The sequence below is a fragment of the Rhamphochromis sp. 'chilingali' genome, assembly GCF_963969265.1.
Source record: "Rhamphochromis sp. 'chilingali' genome assembly, chromosome: 16".
Taxonomy (NCBI): Eukaryota; Metazoa; Chordata; class Actinopteri; order Cichliformes; family Cichlidae; genus Rhamphochromis; species Rhamphochromis sp. 'chilingali'.
In genome coordinates, this window is record NC_137943.1 from 5,538,447 (window position 1) to 5,553,515 (window position 15,069).

The 15,069-nt window shown below is 39.5% G+C and overlaps 1 protein-coding gene across 2 annotated transcripts; it reads right to left on the reverse strand.

Moving 5' to 3' along the window:
* Positions 1-219: 219 nt before the first annotated feature.
* On the reverse strand, positions 220-14,962 carry dpydb (dihydropyrimidine dehydrogenase b). Of its 2 annotated transcripts, XM_080906763.1 has the most exons (25): positions 13,452-14,962; positions 9,955-10,065; positions 9,753-9,835; positions 9,049-9,136; positions 8,234-8,395; positions 7,915-8,111; positions 7,561-7,642; positions 7,356-7,443; positions 7,034-7,141; positions 6,612-6,781; positions 6,309-6,519; positions 5,632-5,816; positions 4,866-5,081; positions 4,294-4,458; positions 3,919-3,987; positions 3,739-3,822; positions 3,473-3,593; positions 3,233-3,352; positions 3,019-3,161; positions 2,865-2,919; positions 2,642-2,763; positions 2,029-2,178; positions 1,260-1,322; positions 969-1,046; positions 220-875 (listed from the first exon to the last, which is right to left on the reverse strand). In XM_080906763.1, the coding sequence occupies exons 1-25, from the start codon at positions 13,479-13,481 to the stop codon at positions 711-713; spliced, it is 3,066 nt and encodes a 1,021-aa protein (XP_080762889.1). In that variant the 5' UTR covers positions 13,482-14,962; the 3' UTR covers positions 220-710. The 2 variants fall into 2 exon arrangements, with proteins under 2 accessions (XP_080762889.1, XP_080762890.1); XM_080906764.1 differs by lacking the exons at positions 220-875; positions 969-1,046; positions 1,260-1,322; positions 2,029-2,178 and having other exon boundaries at positions 3,019-3,133.
* Between the last annotated feature and the right edge of the window lie 107 nt (positions 14,963-15,069).

Below are 15,069 nucleotides of genomic sequence, written 5' to 3' on the forward strand. Positions count from 1 at the left end.
CGTTCACAGAAATTAGAGGTAAAGTGTCTACTAACCTCAAACTTAGTATAATCTAACCAGCCCAGAATGTATGTTGTTTACATGCACTAGTGCAACTTTCATGAATATATATGAATATATAGGAACAATAATATTACCTAATATCAAAAACACAACAAAGCTGTACTTAAATATTTGAATAGATATAATGTATGTATTAGGATGATAAAATAACTTGACACAAAGTAATGGTTGCTTTTATTTTTAACATTTCACAACATTTTCCTGATAACACATGTATAACAGAATATTTTTATGTTGGTTAATTTTTTTACACAATCTCACAAATTTGTATAAAAATGTGCTCCATCTTACAGATATTTTCTGTATATCCAAAAATCCAGACATTTGAAATCACAGAACTTATTTGGGGAGCATTTCATTTGACTTGAATTAATTTGACATTCTGTAAATGCCTTTTTAACATTGAAATGATTTTCTACAAGAGAATAAAAACAAAGTCAGATTCAGATTTACCAACTAAATCAGAGTGGAATTATTGACATACACTTACTATATATACACTATACAATTATTGTGATGTTATCTGCCTCTCTGCTCAGTGGTGCCACTGGAGCTGGGCTTTCAAACTAAGATTATACTTCACACAAATTAATTTACTGTATAAGACATTCCAGTTGGATGTCTTTGTTTTATTATTATCCTTGCCTTTAGCAGACAGGACTAATAGGTACACCTCTGTTGGGTTTGTAGGCTGTTTTCCTTTTGACCATCTTGATGCAGTCTATGATGGGACAGACACTGAGGCACAAAGTGCAGCCAGTGCAGCTGTCAGTCACGGATGGAAGATGAGTTTCAGGGTCGAATGTTATAGCCTTGAAATAAGAGTCACATTATGGGACTGAAGCAGATACATCTCTTGAAAAACAAGAAAGTGATGACTGTCTGGATATAGTAGAAAAACATACCTGGTATCCAGAGTCATTGCAGGTCATGTAACATTTCCCACAGTTGATACACATCTCTTCATCTATAAGAGCCTGGACCTGAGAGCACAGGGAAAGGCCATTGTTGTTGTTGTGATTTTGATAAATGATATTTTACTGCTATCTGTGATCATGAGAAGAAAACCTGATTTAGAAAATAAAAAGTGATTACACATGTGGTGCAATGTCCTTTTGTTCATTTATCTTTTCCTATAAATCACTACAATGGTCAGAATATTACCTGGTTAGAGTGAATGAATGAGAACTGTGTACCTGCTCCATGTTGTTAAGTTCCTGGTATGCTCCAATGTGGCGCAGTGCTCTGGCTATCACGTCCTATAACACAACCCGTCACCACACACATACATAAAAACACATTTATGGTTAAAAACCAAATGCAGTGTCAGGGGCCGGGTCTGTGAGCCAGCCTTTCATTTGGCTTTTGATCTCTTTTGTTGTATTTTGAAGATAATGTTAAGTTCTAGGTTCATTATTTAGTTGCCTCAAGTTTAATCTAGTTATGTTTCACTTACGTCTTCTGGTTAGTCTCATGTATTTCTTGTCTGTGATTTCAGGTTGTCAAGTTTGTATTGTCATGTTTGCATCTCATGTTTCCTGTTTTATTTTGAAGAGGTCTTGTGTTTCTATGTTCATTGTGTTTCATTTTACTCTTCCACTGTGAAGTCGTTATGCTCATTTGTGTCAGCTGTTTCCCCATGCGTTTCCCTGCCTGAGTGTCTGTTACCTTACCTTGTTTCCATGAAACAAGGTAAGGTAATGCTCCCCAAATAAGTTCTGTTATGAACTCATGCCAGGTTTCTATGTTCCAGGGTTTTGTTATGTTTAGCTCACCCGGTTTAGATCATGATTTAGTTCTGCTCTTTGCTTTATAAGTCCAGGCTTATTCTTCAGTTAATATTAAGTTTTGTTATTTTGCGTGTCTACACTTGGGTCCACCTTCTTCACTCCTTACAGTCTCAGCCCGACTGTGACATATAGCTTTATTGAACTCAACGTGCAGCACGTATGTATGCGTATGGACCTTGACTGGAGGAACAGGCTTCTGGGGCACGTTGATCCGGCTGACGTTGGATTCCACCACATTGGTTTCACCAGCATCTCGGAGTCGTTTCTTGCATGCAGCAATGGCTTCCGTCTTCTCCTGAAGGTATGGACCAAAGCTAGGGAGACTCTAAACACATGCACATTGACCAATAAGAGGTGACAAATGGTTATTAGACAAATAACCATTTAATGTGAAAAAGAACAGGCATCTTCTTTTGATTCAAGGTTTTAAATGTTAGGATGTAATAAAAATAATCTGGTCTCTAGCATCTTTTAAAATTGGTTTAATACAACCTAAGGAAAATAACAACACATTACCCAGGTTCAGTACTTATTTAACAAAATTTTAACTGGGAGCAGAAGCAAAACTAATTGCACTCTTACTGCTTCCTCAGGAATTAAGAGAGTAAGTACCAGTGTGGCAATGATAATAAGATGCAGCTGGTTAACTCATTGTCATCAGCAAACGAGAGTACCTCTACTAGCAGCTAGCAGATGGTTTTGGCAGTTTGCTGGCCTGAAGCATTCAGGTGTGGGTTGATATAAGGCCAAGAAAGACCAAAAAGTTACTATAACTGTTGTAGTTGTACCTTTCCAACCAGGCTTTCGAGTCTGGGAACTGGTTTTCCCTTCTGATGGCTCGCTGTTGGAGGTGACTGACCATCCCAGTCCTTTAGCTCTAGGCTCTTTAGGTACAGCAAGGCCTTCAGACCTAAACATGTGTAATGTCACAATAATACAAAAGTAAATATTTTGAAGCTCTAAAAATGTAAATGAATGCCTGTTAAGCTCAGCCAAAAAGCAGTTGCGTACCCACACAGTAATCCTCAATCAATGTGAAGTCCTGGTTCTGAACTGCACTACACACCTGTGGTATCCCGACAGAATGAGAAAGCTGATCTAAGTGACTGGTCTGTGATCAACTTTTATTCAATGGCAAAACCTGTTACAGTAAATTGGTTATCACCTGTAACAGGGAAGCCCCAGCATGAAGAAACTGTAGTCCGCTCTCTGCTGAGTCAATACCCCCGGTGGCCAGAATAGGAAAACCTGGAATTGCTCTGGCGATGGCTGACACTGCTCTGAGAGTAATGGGCCTGATGGCATTACCTGAACACACCATTAATGTGATAAATAAGTTTATTCAGCACTGCGCTATACTTCACCGTGTGTGCACTTACCAGAGATCCCTCCGTATGTGGTGCGTTTTTCCAAACCAACACTTGGCCAGGGAGCGCCATCAGCTTTGAGTCCCATTAAACCTGAGACCGTGTTGGTGGCTGTGACTCCATCCGCTCCACCTATAACACAGCACAACATTTACAGACTTGTTAACAGGCATCTGCTAATCATTCGCTACATTGTGGATTAGTACTGAGCAATGTAAAATGATACTGAATGAAAAGGTGAAGTGTGGTTACCTTCATGGGCTGCCTTGGCAATGTCAACAATATTTGTAACATTTGGTGTCAGTTTAGCAAAGAATGGAATGGAAATGGCCTCACGCACCCAGCGACAGATGTTCCTTACCAGCACTGGGTCCTGATGACACAACAAATGAATAAATGGTTACACCTTTACACTTAATTGTTCTTACATCCATTTCCTCCCTTGTATATTTGGGTGTGTGTTTTTTTTTTTTTTTTTTTTTTGTTTTTTTTTTTGGGGGGGGGGGGTGTGCGCGTACCTGTCCACAGGCCAGTCCCATGCCTCTCTCTCCCATCCCATGAGGACAAGAGAGGTTCAGCTCCAAAGCATCTGCTCCCGACTCCTAAACACATACATTCGTTATTTTTACAATTAAATCATCATTAGACTACATATTCTGTAAAAATGTTTGATTATAGTGGTATATTGTTTTTATCACCTCAGCCATCTTGGCTAGCTCTGTCCAGTCTTCCTCGTTGTAACCACACATTATACTAGAAATCACCACCTGATGGACACAGAGGGATTTTTTTTTCGATTTTAAACATCACACATTTTAGACTTATTTTAGAACTTTGTACTTCAAACTTGGGTGAATTTTGGTACAGTGGTGCAAATGGACACTGCTAGAGAACACGCACTAAAGACATGAAATGTCTGGTAAAGCACATGTGATGGAATGAAGCTCATGGAAAAAATCAAAGAAATATGTAATATGGTACAGAAACAATCCAGAAAAGTAAATGTATATTAATTATTTAACGCAACAACACGCTTATCACCAAGGAAAGGTATGATGTAATATCAAACTTACGTTGTTGGGGAAGTCTTTTTTCAGCTCAGCAACCGACTGACACCAGTAGGCTGCTGTCTTCTCACTGATGAGCTCAATGTTGAGGAAGGAGCCCAGACCAGGCCCATAAAGAGGGCCTGATGTTGTACCACGCACAATTCGAGGAGACACATTGGTCACCAGATCCTAAAGACACAGATTTATAGAGCCCATTCATGAGGTTAACTTCTTTTTTTGGGGTCCTTAAAGTGAAACTTGCTAGACACAACAAAGCTTTCGTGTTTTTCTTTCTGAAGCTTTTACTTGTGTTCATCTGGTAAAGAATCCTAAACAAATCCCTTTTTTTTTTCGTTTTTTTTGTATGCTCACAATTTCCTGAGGAATAAATCTGAGGTTACATAATAAATTGGTATGGGAAAAATATAAAAATGCAAAAACAGCAAAGGTCAGCAAGGAGGAAATATTGATATGTTACAATGATTTACTGTAAGGTATCGTAAAATACATGTTCGGGTGAATAAATCTCTTTAATGCTTGCAAGTATAGTCGTTCTAGTGACTGGTGGTTTGGTACATTGTTTGCATGTGTGGTACCTTATCCAGTCCAAATGTCTTAGTCAGAGCGAAGCCCCATCCTTGTTCAAAAGCTCTTCTGATCATGGCTGTGCTAGTGGTAGGAGGAGCAGAGGCCAGGCCGAACGGATTTGGAAATTTTATTCCACAAACTTCAATGCTGATGTCCACCTGGTCTATAGCACTGTAGAACAATGGCAACTTTGGAACTGGGTCTACTGTTTGTCCATGAAGAGACTATACAAGTAAAAGAGAAGGGATAAATATTTTTGGTAACATTATTGGTATGATATTTTGTGTATTATGCATGAGGTACAAAAATTGTACATGGACACTAAACAAACCATTAATAGGCACAAGTTCAGTAAGGAAGATCTGCAGTCATTCATATGCTTGCTTTCCTAGATGTTCACTATAACCTTCCCATGCTGTCAAACTCAGTGCTGTCATCATTATACTAGCCCAGTCACCTTTTTGATTGGATCAAAGAAGGCAAAGCCTCCATTCTGACTGGTTTAAAATCTGTGCTTTTCCATCGGATTCTCATTCATGCAACCAACCACCTCTCCATCTCGCCCCATCCAAGCTTCCATCTCAATCTTCAACACCATCAGTGCCTATGTTTTGGGGTTTCCTGTTCTAAATCCTATCGCTACTGGGATTCTTTTCTGTGATAACGGGTCATTGGAGTCCAATTCATTTTTCCATCTTGGTAAATCTTGTTCGGTTCTTCCAAATGATCTCTCCTTATCGAACTCATTGGTGTTTAGAGTCTTAGCAGACTTACCTGTATGTATCTGTGAATATGCCACGAGGCTTGTTTGCCATCATTCACTGACTCCACTGTGGTGTTTGCCAAACCAGCGACGTCTCCTCCAGCAAAAACCCAGGGCTCACTGGTCTGCATGGTGCCTGTGTTCACCTCTGGGGTACCCCAGCGACTCAGCTTCACAGGCGTCATGGCCTCAGTCACTACAAGCACCCAGCATATCAGTCAGTTTCATGCTCTGCCTCAGTCTAAACATCACCTGCAAACTTTCAAACCATTACAGATTTAATTTTGTTATGTTGTTTTGGGCTGCTGGTAGTCCAGGTCTTTTTAACTGATGATTTTCAGAGAAATGTGTTTTTGTGTGTCAAGCCTCTGAACATTGACCAAACATTAAAAGGTTCCTTACTCAAAAGATGAACTAGTGTTGTCTACACCTAACAGAGAACAACGTTTTTGTGCTGTATTTAAATTACAGGTTTTGCACCTATTTCCCATGTTAAGAAACTGGGAGTTGGTCAAGAGACTTGCTCAGTAATGTATATTTGAAAAAAAAAAAAAAGTAAAATTAAAAAAGACAAACCAGCACTCGGAAACCAAAGTTTTACAATTACATCTGGATTTGTCATTACTTCTTCTAGTTAAAGGTGAAGCAAAAAGTTGGGTAATGTGTTGCGCAGCTGATTACTCATTACCTTGTGGCTCATTCAACAGGGATCCAAAAGCACTGATTATGTAATCAGCCTTCAGTCTGACAATTTGCTCCTCATCTTCAACCCAGTCACCTTCCTCAGTCTGCTCAGTGCGACAGAACTGTAACCCAGCAACATGCCCATTCTTCATAATGACCTCACGGGGAGACAGAAAAGGAAGGAACTCACACTGCTCCTCTTTAGCCAACTCCATCTGAGAGGAAAAAACGTCATACATATCAGTACACTCATCTGGTGATCTGTCTGTATACTGCGTCAGTTGATCCATCTGCCTCTCATCAGCACCTCCTCAGGAACAGCTCTAATGTTGGTGAATCCCCTCCTGAAGCAGACATACACTCTTTTGGCTCCACACCGAAGGGCTGAGGTGGCACAGTCAAATGCAGTGTCACCGGCCCCCAAAACTATCACCACTCCCTTTAGTTCTGGCAGAGAGGAGCGACACTGACACATACCTAGGCAAAGCGACAGAGAGCCCAAAATGTAAAAAACCATGTCACCAGCAAAAGTACTGTATGATTGAATGAGTATGTGCGGATACACTAACACATGAAAAGTTACGGGCTGATCAAAGGCTGTGAAGTGATGCTATTGTCGTATGTTTGGGATCGTGACTTCATATAAATAATGTGTATATTGTGACTTTGTTACTGCACATGTGAACTATAATCCTGTGGACTGGTAGAGGAACAAAAATTAAGTGGTACCTTTCTTGCTGGCAGAGGCCACCATGGGCAGAAAGTCCTTAGAAGTGAAGAATCCTTGATCCACAGTTAAACCCTTGAAGATTTCAGCTCTGTTGGCCTGTGGGAGACCTGGTGTCACACACACATTCACAGACACATGCAAACAGGACTTGATGAGGACTTAAAATGCATGCAGAAAAACAAATTTGATGGTTGATGTAATTCAGCAGTTTATTATAACTTTTTACAAATGTGCATAATATCCAGACACATCCAGATTCCAGATGAATTTACAGGGAACTAAACTGGAATCTATTCATAATGGTTGTCAAGTGAAACTCACCAATCCCTATGAAGACAGCCTTAAATCCATCTTCCTTCAGGGACTTCAGAGTCATTCCATTAACACCCAAGCCCTTCTCACACACCACCTGTAGACGCCACAGAAACAAAATGTCTTAACTGAACTGTTGACTCATGTAAAGAGATTTGACTAATATAATGGATGCTACAAATACTATTTTGAAAATACGTGCCACATTTCATACCTTCACTCCCAGGTCCTTCATCAGGTTTATTTCAAACTGGACGACCTCATATGGAAGCCGGAATTGAGGGATTTCTGACGTGCTGCATAGAAGAACATATCTCTTTGAATGATTTTTGTCTCCCCAATGCTATCATGTTGGTATTGTGTCTTTCAACTGTCCTCGTGCCAGCTTCTCTCTCTAATTTGCAGACATATTAAAAAAGGTTTACCCATGTCTCAATGTGCAATTCTAAAATTCTTTTTAAAAAGACTGAACCTTTACTTCCCAAGTAACTAACAATACAATATAAAACAGCTTGAGGGAAATGAACACTGTCATATAATATTTTATATAATAATAATGTTAAGATACCTCAGCCCTCCTGTGTACTTCTGTTTTTCAAATATTGTGATATTATCATATCCCAGACGGGCCAGGAAAGAAGCACAACTAATTGATGCTGGGCCACAGCCAATCAGAGCTATAGGGGTGTGGTAAGACTCTGGCAGCTCATTGAATGGTGGGAGTTCGGGGTTTCTTTTCTGAGGGATGCCCATTTTACTAAACACCTGTAAAGAAACATACACAAATGCACATGCCAAGAATAGTCTTTAATACACTACTTTTACATCATGGCTGATGTTAAATCAATATAATTGATTAGAAATGTGTTTTCTGAAAACTGTCGTACCTCAATAGCAAACTGCTGTAACCCTCCAATGTTAATGGGTCCTTCTTCAGAAGCATACAGGTTGCAGCCCCCTACACACAGCTCCGATGTGGGACAAACCATTCCGCAGGTCAAACCCAGAGGGTTGTCAGATAGAATGGCACGCGCTGCCCCATAGTAGTTCTGTTACACAAATACACACACTTGACAGAGTACTGCTATCTGGTATTACTTTGAATATCTGAAGACATAAGGCTATGTGAAGACAGGATCGGGGACCCAGAATGCAGACTCTCATATGGACCTTAACTCAAAAACACAGCTTTATTATCGAACTTATGAAATACAAAACCAAACTGGAAACTAAACACACAGGCAGAACACACAGCCAGGAATGAGGGAGATGCAGACAATATATACACACGAGGGAATCAGGACAAAGAGGAATAACCTGGCGAAGACAGCTGGACATAATCTAACTGACGAGACAGAGGACAAAACTGCACATGCTACACACAGGGCAGGAGACTATCAAAGTAAAAAAGGAAGTACGAGAACATACACACACTGACTGACTAAAGACAGGGAAAAGAGGGAGTGAGAGAAACAGAGGCACGACTGGGGAACAGGCGAATAAGTGTGGAGACAGAGATAAGACAACATAAACTAGACAAGAAACCAAGATGACTTAGGAATACAAATAAGTAAGAGTAACCAAACAAAGAACAGAATCTCAACCTCAGACTATAAAATAAACCAAAACTAAAAGTCCAAAACAGGAAACGCTGGGTACAAGACTCGGGATCATGACAGAAAGAGTGCAGAGTGGATTCTACCTTATTGGAGATACTCGTAATGAATGACTTGATGTCCAGATTAGTTGGGCAGCTCTTCTGACAGGGAGCATCAGCACATTTTAGACATCTAAACACAAATTTTTCATTTGTTTCTGCAGCTTAACCAAGTAAGATTTCTAAAAAATAAAAATTGCATGCAAACAGTTTGGAGGATTTTTGTTATTTTAGACAAAAAACACAGTTTGTAGTGCTGTAATGTCTAATATTATAATGGATACATTTAAGATAATACTTTTCATGTACAGTGTCTTAGTTTAATGTGCCAGTACGTCACTATCACGATTTCGTCTCATAAATAAAATTTACATTTTGTTCATTTTGTTCATTTTGTACATTTTGTCATGATGGTGTAGCTAACTGAAAAAATAAAGAAAGTCCTGGAAAAAAAAACTTTCTTTTGACATGGATTATTATTATATTGTGTGTACAAATGTCATGGCTATTCAATTAACAGTTGGATTCATCCAACTGCACTGCTGCCCTTTTTCTCTAATGGTGATAAAAAAAAAAGTACATGTGTGGAACTGGCCTGACAATGATGAGAATACTCTTCTTTAGCCTGCATTTGTTGTGACCATCTGAAATTTGGTATCTTTTTTAACATAAGTTGAATGTAAATCATATTTGTGACATATGCTATATTAAAAACAAATAACTAAAGTAGCCTCTTCATTAATCTTCACCTGAGAGCTTCTCGTAGTGCTCCTCGCTCGCTCAGTGTTGTATGCTTGATGTCGTCAAAGTTGTTTTCTAACTTCACACAAGACTGGAAAAAAGAGTGAAGAAGATGAATGATGTTCCAAGCATTAAATTATGCAAATGCTCTAATTTGACTAAAGATACTCTTTTAATTGAAGCTACGTCTTGTTTGTGTATTTTTCTTACACCGCAGTTCCTTTCAGGGTTCCTCTTCCAGTGTTTCTTTTCTTTCTTCTTACTGGCTGTGGATATGATCTGAGCATGATGCTTCACCCTTGGATTCAGAGCTAGGATGCTCTGAAAAGAAAAAGACACAGGATTGGATTCTTAGACTGCACGTCCTAATAAACATGAGTAGAATCTTCTTTTATTTTCCAGAGACTTTGTTTTAGCATTTCAAGTGGCTCCACAGTATAGTGGTTCACATTTTTGCTTTACATATAAAGGAATGATCCAGGAAAAGCATCCAGTGTGTTTGTTTTTATAAAGTGGTATGGTTGCAGAGGGAACTAGATAATTATATTCAGAGAAGTCTTATGCCACAACCCCAAATTCCAAAAAAATTGGGGCACAAACCCATCCATATTTTCTTCACAATAAAACATATTTCTAACCTTTTATTATTTCATGAAATATATTTTCTCATATTTAATAATAATAATCCATCCATTTTCTTCTGCTTATATGGGGTCAGGTTGCTGGGACAGCAGCCTAAGCAGAGAAGCCCAGTCTGTAGCAAACTACCTAATCTAGCTTTTCCAGGTAGCACAGAGGCTTCCTAGGCCAGCTGAGAGATAAACCTCTACCGAGTGTCCTGGATCTGCCCCAGGGCCTCCTCTTGGTTGGACATGCCCAGAACACCTCACCCACAAGGCATCCTTGTCAGATGCCCAGACCACCTCAAAGGCTCCTTTATACAATTATAATTATTATCATAATTAAGTTAACAAAAGACAACAAAGGCAACAAAAGACTGGAAAAGTAAGTGGTCTTAGAAAGAAACAGCTGGAAAAATACTTTGCAACTAACTAGGATAACTGGTCAAAGGTCAGCAATATGATTGAATATAAAAAGAGCATCTTAAACAGGCACAGTTTCTCCACAGAGAGTGTTTTATTTTCCGAGCTATTTCCCCTCAGTGTGTCTATATAGTGCTGGCTTCCTCTTATTCCTTGTCAGTCTCTATTTTCTTGTAAATGGTAATAGCCCTTTCCTACTCTCTCGGAGTACTCAAAGCACTCTATACAACATGCCACATTCACCCATTCTCACAAGCACTTTATCTATACTTAGTGCTATCTAACTACATTCACACACATTCTCCGATGGACGCATCAGAGAGCAACTTGGGGTTAGTACCTTACCCAAGGATACTTGACATGCAGACTGGAGGAGCCAAGAATCGAACCACCAAACTTCCGATCAGTAGGTGACCTGCTCTACCTCCTGAGCTACAGCCACCCTTGTGTTTCCTCATTCCAGGTTCCTGTTGTTATAGTTTGCAATTCCCTTTTAGACATTAAGTTTTGTTTGCTGGACTTTTTACAGCCTAATAAAATGGCTTACTTTCTTCTGAGTCCTACCTGCTTCTGTGTCTGCATTTTGGGTCCTCAACTTCACACTGCACAGTCTGCATAATATGCAGACCGTAACAACATTATTTTTCTTGACAGCACATTTGCTGAGATTTGCCGACAAGAACATTGAAACTGTGGAACATTCTAGGAAGTCTGGCTGTTTCATGGTCGGGGTCAAGATGATAAGATAATGGTGAGGTGCCAGGTCGATGCACTGAGCCAATGTCACGTGTTGCATTCATATATAACAGTAGAAATCGAGAAATTAAGCTTGTCGCACACTGACACCTTGTTACATGGGGGAATACTGAATAGTATTTTATTCATGTAAATTCTGCCATTAAAGAATATTATCACTGAATGTATTAATCCAACCTGACCTTGACTATTTGAACATTAGTGGCTAATGATCTATTGAACTGGTCTTAGCATATCAACGCCATCATTAGTTTCCAAAAATATGGGACATTTTATAAAATTTTGATTTAAAAAAATCAGTTCATTGTAGTCTATACTTGATTGGAAGTACAGTGATAACACATCAAATCATTCAAAAATGTAATAATTTAATAATTTATTTGATTTTAAAATCAAACAATTTGGAGAGGGCTTTGCATTAGACTAACTAAAAGTATCGGAGCACTAGGTGCGGTGACTCCCAAACTAGGCGAGTGGCTCCAGGAGATCCCGGGAACAACATCAGAGATCTCTGTCCAGAAGAGCGCAGTCCTAGGAACAGCTAAGATACTGCGCAGGACCCTCAAGCTCCCAGGCCTCTGGTAGAGGACCCGAGCTTGAAGGATTGACCGCCCACAGGGGCGAGTCGGGAATTTTTTTCTTTTTTATAGATAGATAGATAGATAGATACACACATACATACATATGCACACTGACATCTCCACTTTGACCCTGTGTCAGTTATCTATAGGTTGTACAATCAAACACATGGCTTGTTACATAATACCAGGCGATCATGTTCAGACTGCATCGTGTGGCATTTTACCCACTAAATCCTCACCGTTGCAACACGTTACAGTGATTAGCCAATGTATAGGTCTGTCGTATATCTCTGATAACTCTACTGGTCTCTACTTGGTGCACCCAAGAGGACTTTTAAAAGAGTAAAAATCAGATGACTCAGTAGATTCCTTTAAAAAGCATTTAGACACCCATGTTCTCAGGCACTTTGACAGTGCCTTTTTCCCTCCTATTTATCTGTTTTGTGTTTGTAGAAGCGGTTTTATTTCATTAAAAAAACATTTTTATTTTATAAGACATTTTATTTTCATGTCACTTTGACATGTATTATTCTGCCACAAGGCAGAGAACACATCAGTGTGCGACATGCAGAAACTGTGGGTGGCTCAGTGAAGCCAATTTCTAAATTAGTAAGATGTGTTTTTACTTTGTCCCAAAAACTCTGGATACTTTCATTTCTATTTCCGTATCATCTAAATCACACCAGGGCACTTCTCACACTAAAGTCAATACTTTACATTAGTAAAAAGAGTAACCCAATGAATCTCCATCGTGTGACTTTGCGGTCAGGCTTGCTTCTTATAGAAAGAAACGTCTCACCCTGTGGGCAGCCGAATGTTGAATTATACACAGGCCTTTTCTAAAGACACACACAGTAAGGGAAGTACTGTTTGTGCTGAGAAACTGATGGACTCAAAGGATATGCAGTGCCCTGTGCATGGCGGAAGTCCATTTGAAAACTGTGATATGCCTGCAAGTCTGATGAAACTGTATATGAACAGATGATTGTGACTGACTTACTATTATTCCAGGATCACAGCTGTATGTATAGTTTCAATTTTTTCTTGTGAAATGGTCATAATTAGAGGCCAGTCATGTGCAAATTAGCCTGCTGTTAAGCTTCTAGATTAGTGGAGAATAATCTTTAAATCCCCATCTGTACTCATAAAAATTCTATGGACACAATTAGAATGACTTTATTTTACTATGGCATGGAAAACATTTTATTATCATTTGTTATCCACACAACACCTGTATATGTGTTGCTAGAGAATGCTATACATTGCATTTTCCACTTATATATCATATGAGAATATCCTGCTATAACATATAACACAGCAAATTTACCTCAATGTCTGGAAGATCTTTACTCAACATGGTGCTTCAGCCCAGCTTCCGGAATAAAAGCTTTTAAAAGGTTGAAAATTATCCTCTGCAGATTGTGGTTGGTGTTGTGGTTTAGAGGTCCGAAGCACTGTCCGGGACTACTCTGCTCACAAGTGGAACTATATAAGCTTACGACCGCGTCACCCCTCTTAACAAAAATTTTAGACAGACAGTTTGAAGGCATCAAACGTCATACTTTCTCCTGCCAACCTGTTGATGAGGTGAACATACAGGCAGAGCTCTTATCACTCATATGAGGGTTAAAGTTCAGCTTACAAGCTCGGCTGCAGCTAGCAGATTCTGGGTTCACTGCACCCGAGTTTGTAAGCTAGACAGTGACCACGGCAAAGTTCAAACTCCACCTCTAAGAGGGGAGTGGACCTCTGCATATTTTCCCTCTTCTATCTGGTAAACAATTCTGTGTTAACCCTTTTTTGTCTCAAGGACTCTGTTCTTTTCTTCTACTTTGCGGGCGCTTCCTTCTCCATACAGAGGAGAGATCAGCTATTCAAGACAGCCAGAACTTGACTGATCAAGCAACTAGATATCAGCAAGTTCTCCTGTAGCAATATAACTGATTCTTCCTTCATAGTCTCTACTGGTTTAGATGTAACACAGCTTAGCGCCATCTTCTGACAGTAAGGAACATGATTGTCATGTGGTTGGTTGGTTAATAGACTTACATTAGTTTATGTTAGCTAACTAGTGACAGAATCGATAACGAGAGAAAAATAAGGACACTAAAACTAAAGATCACTTTAAGGGGATCACATTTGTGCTGCCCCTGGCCGCAACACCGAGTTTCATGTTAAGAAACAGAGGATATACTGTCCACTTTCACTGTCTGTCTCTTTTGAGTACTGTGTGGAGGAGAGCCACCACAGCGGCAAGCTGGACTCCAACACTTACAGAAGATGGCGCTAAACATGTTTCACTTATTTCTTAAATCCAGCTTAACAGACAGTGTTACATCTATTTCAGTTTTTGAGAGCAGGCCTCAATGGTGTAAATTAGCCTTTATACATCTAGCGCTTTATGTGCTCTTTGACACAGCCAAGGACACTAACCACAGGCTGTGATTTCACGTGGCAAACTCAACCTCCTTATTGAAGAGGAATTCTGCTCATTTCTGGTGCTATATACATAGCTTTTATTCCAAATTAATTATTATTATTTAATTTCAAATGCACAGTGGAGCTAAACAGGAAAGCTAGGAGAAGGAACACGGGGGAGGCAGTAAAAACCTGGGCATATGGAATAACAGAGCACGTGTCACCTGTTCATACCCAGTGAGCTAAACCAGTCCCCCCCCCGATTTTTATTTTTGTACTAATAGAGTGTATGTGTACAATTCAGAGTTCAAAACGATCCTTTGTCTTATACTGGGCCTCGGTGCGCTCCCTCAGTTCATTTTATGTATGAAACAAGTTGCTATATCTAGCTAGACTAGCTTATGTTCCCTGAAGGTGGTTGTGTGTCTACTGTAGCATTGTACAGATAGCTTAAATCCCCAGGACGCTATTTTCAGTTGGGGATTTTTTATTTTTTAAATAACTGTAGTCAGCCCTATTTGTTATCT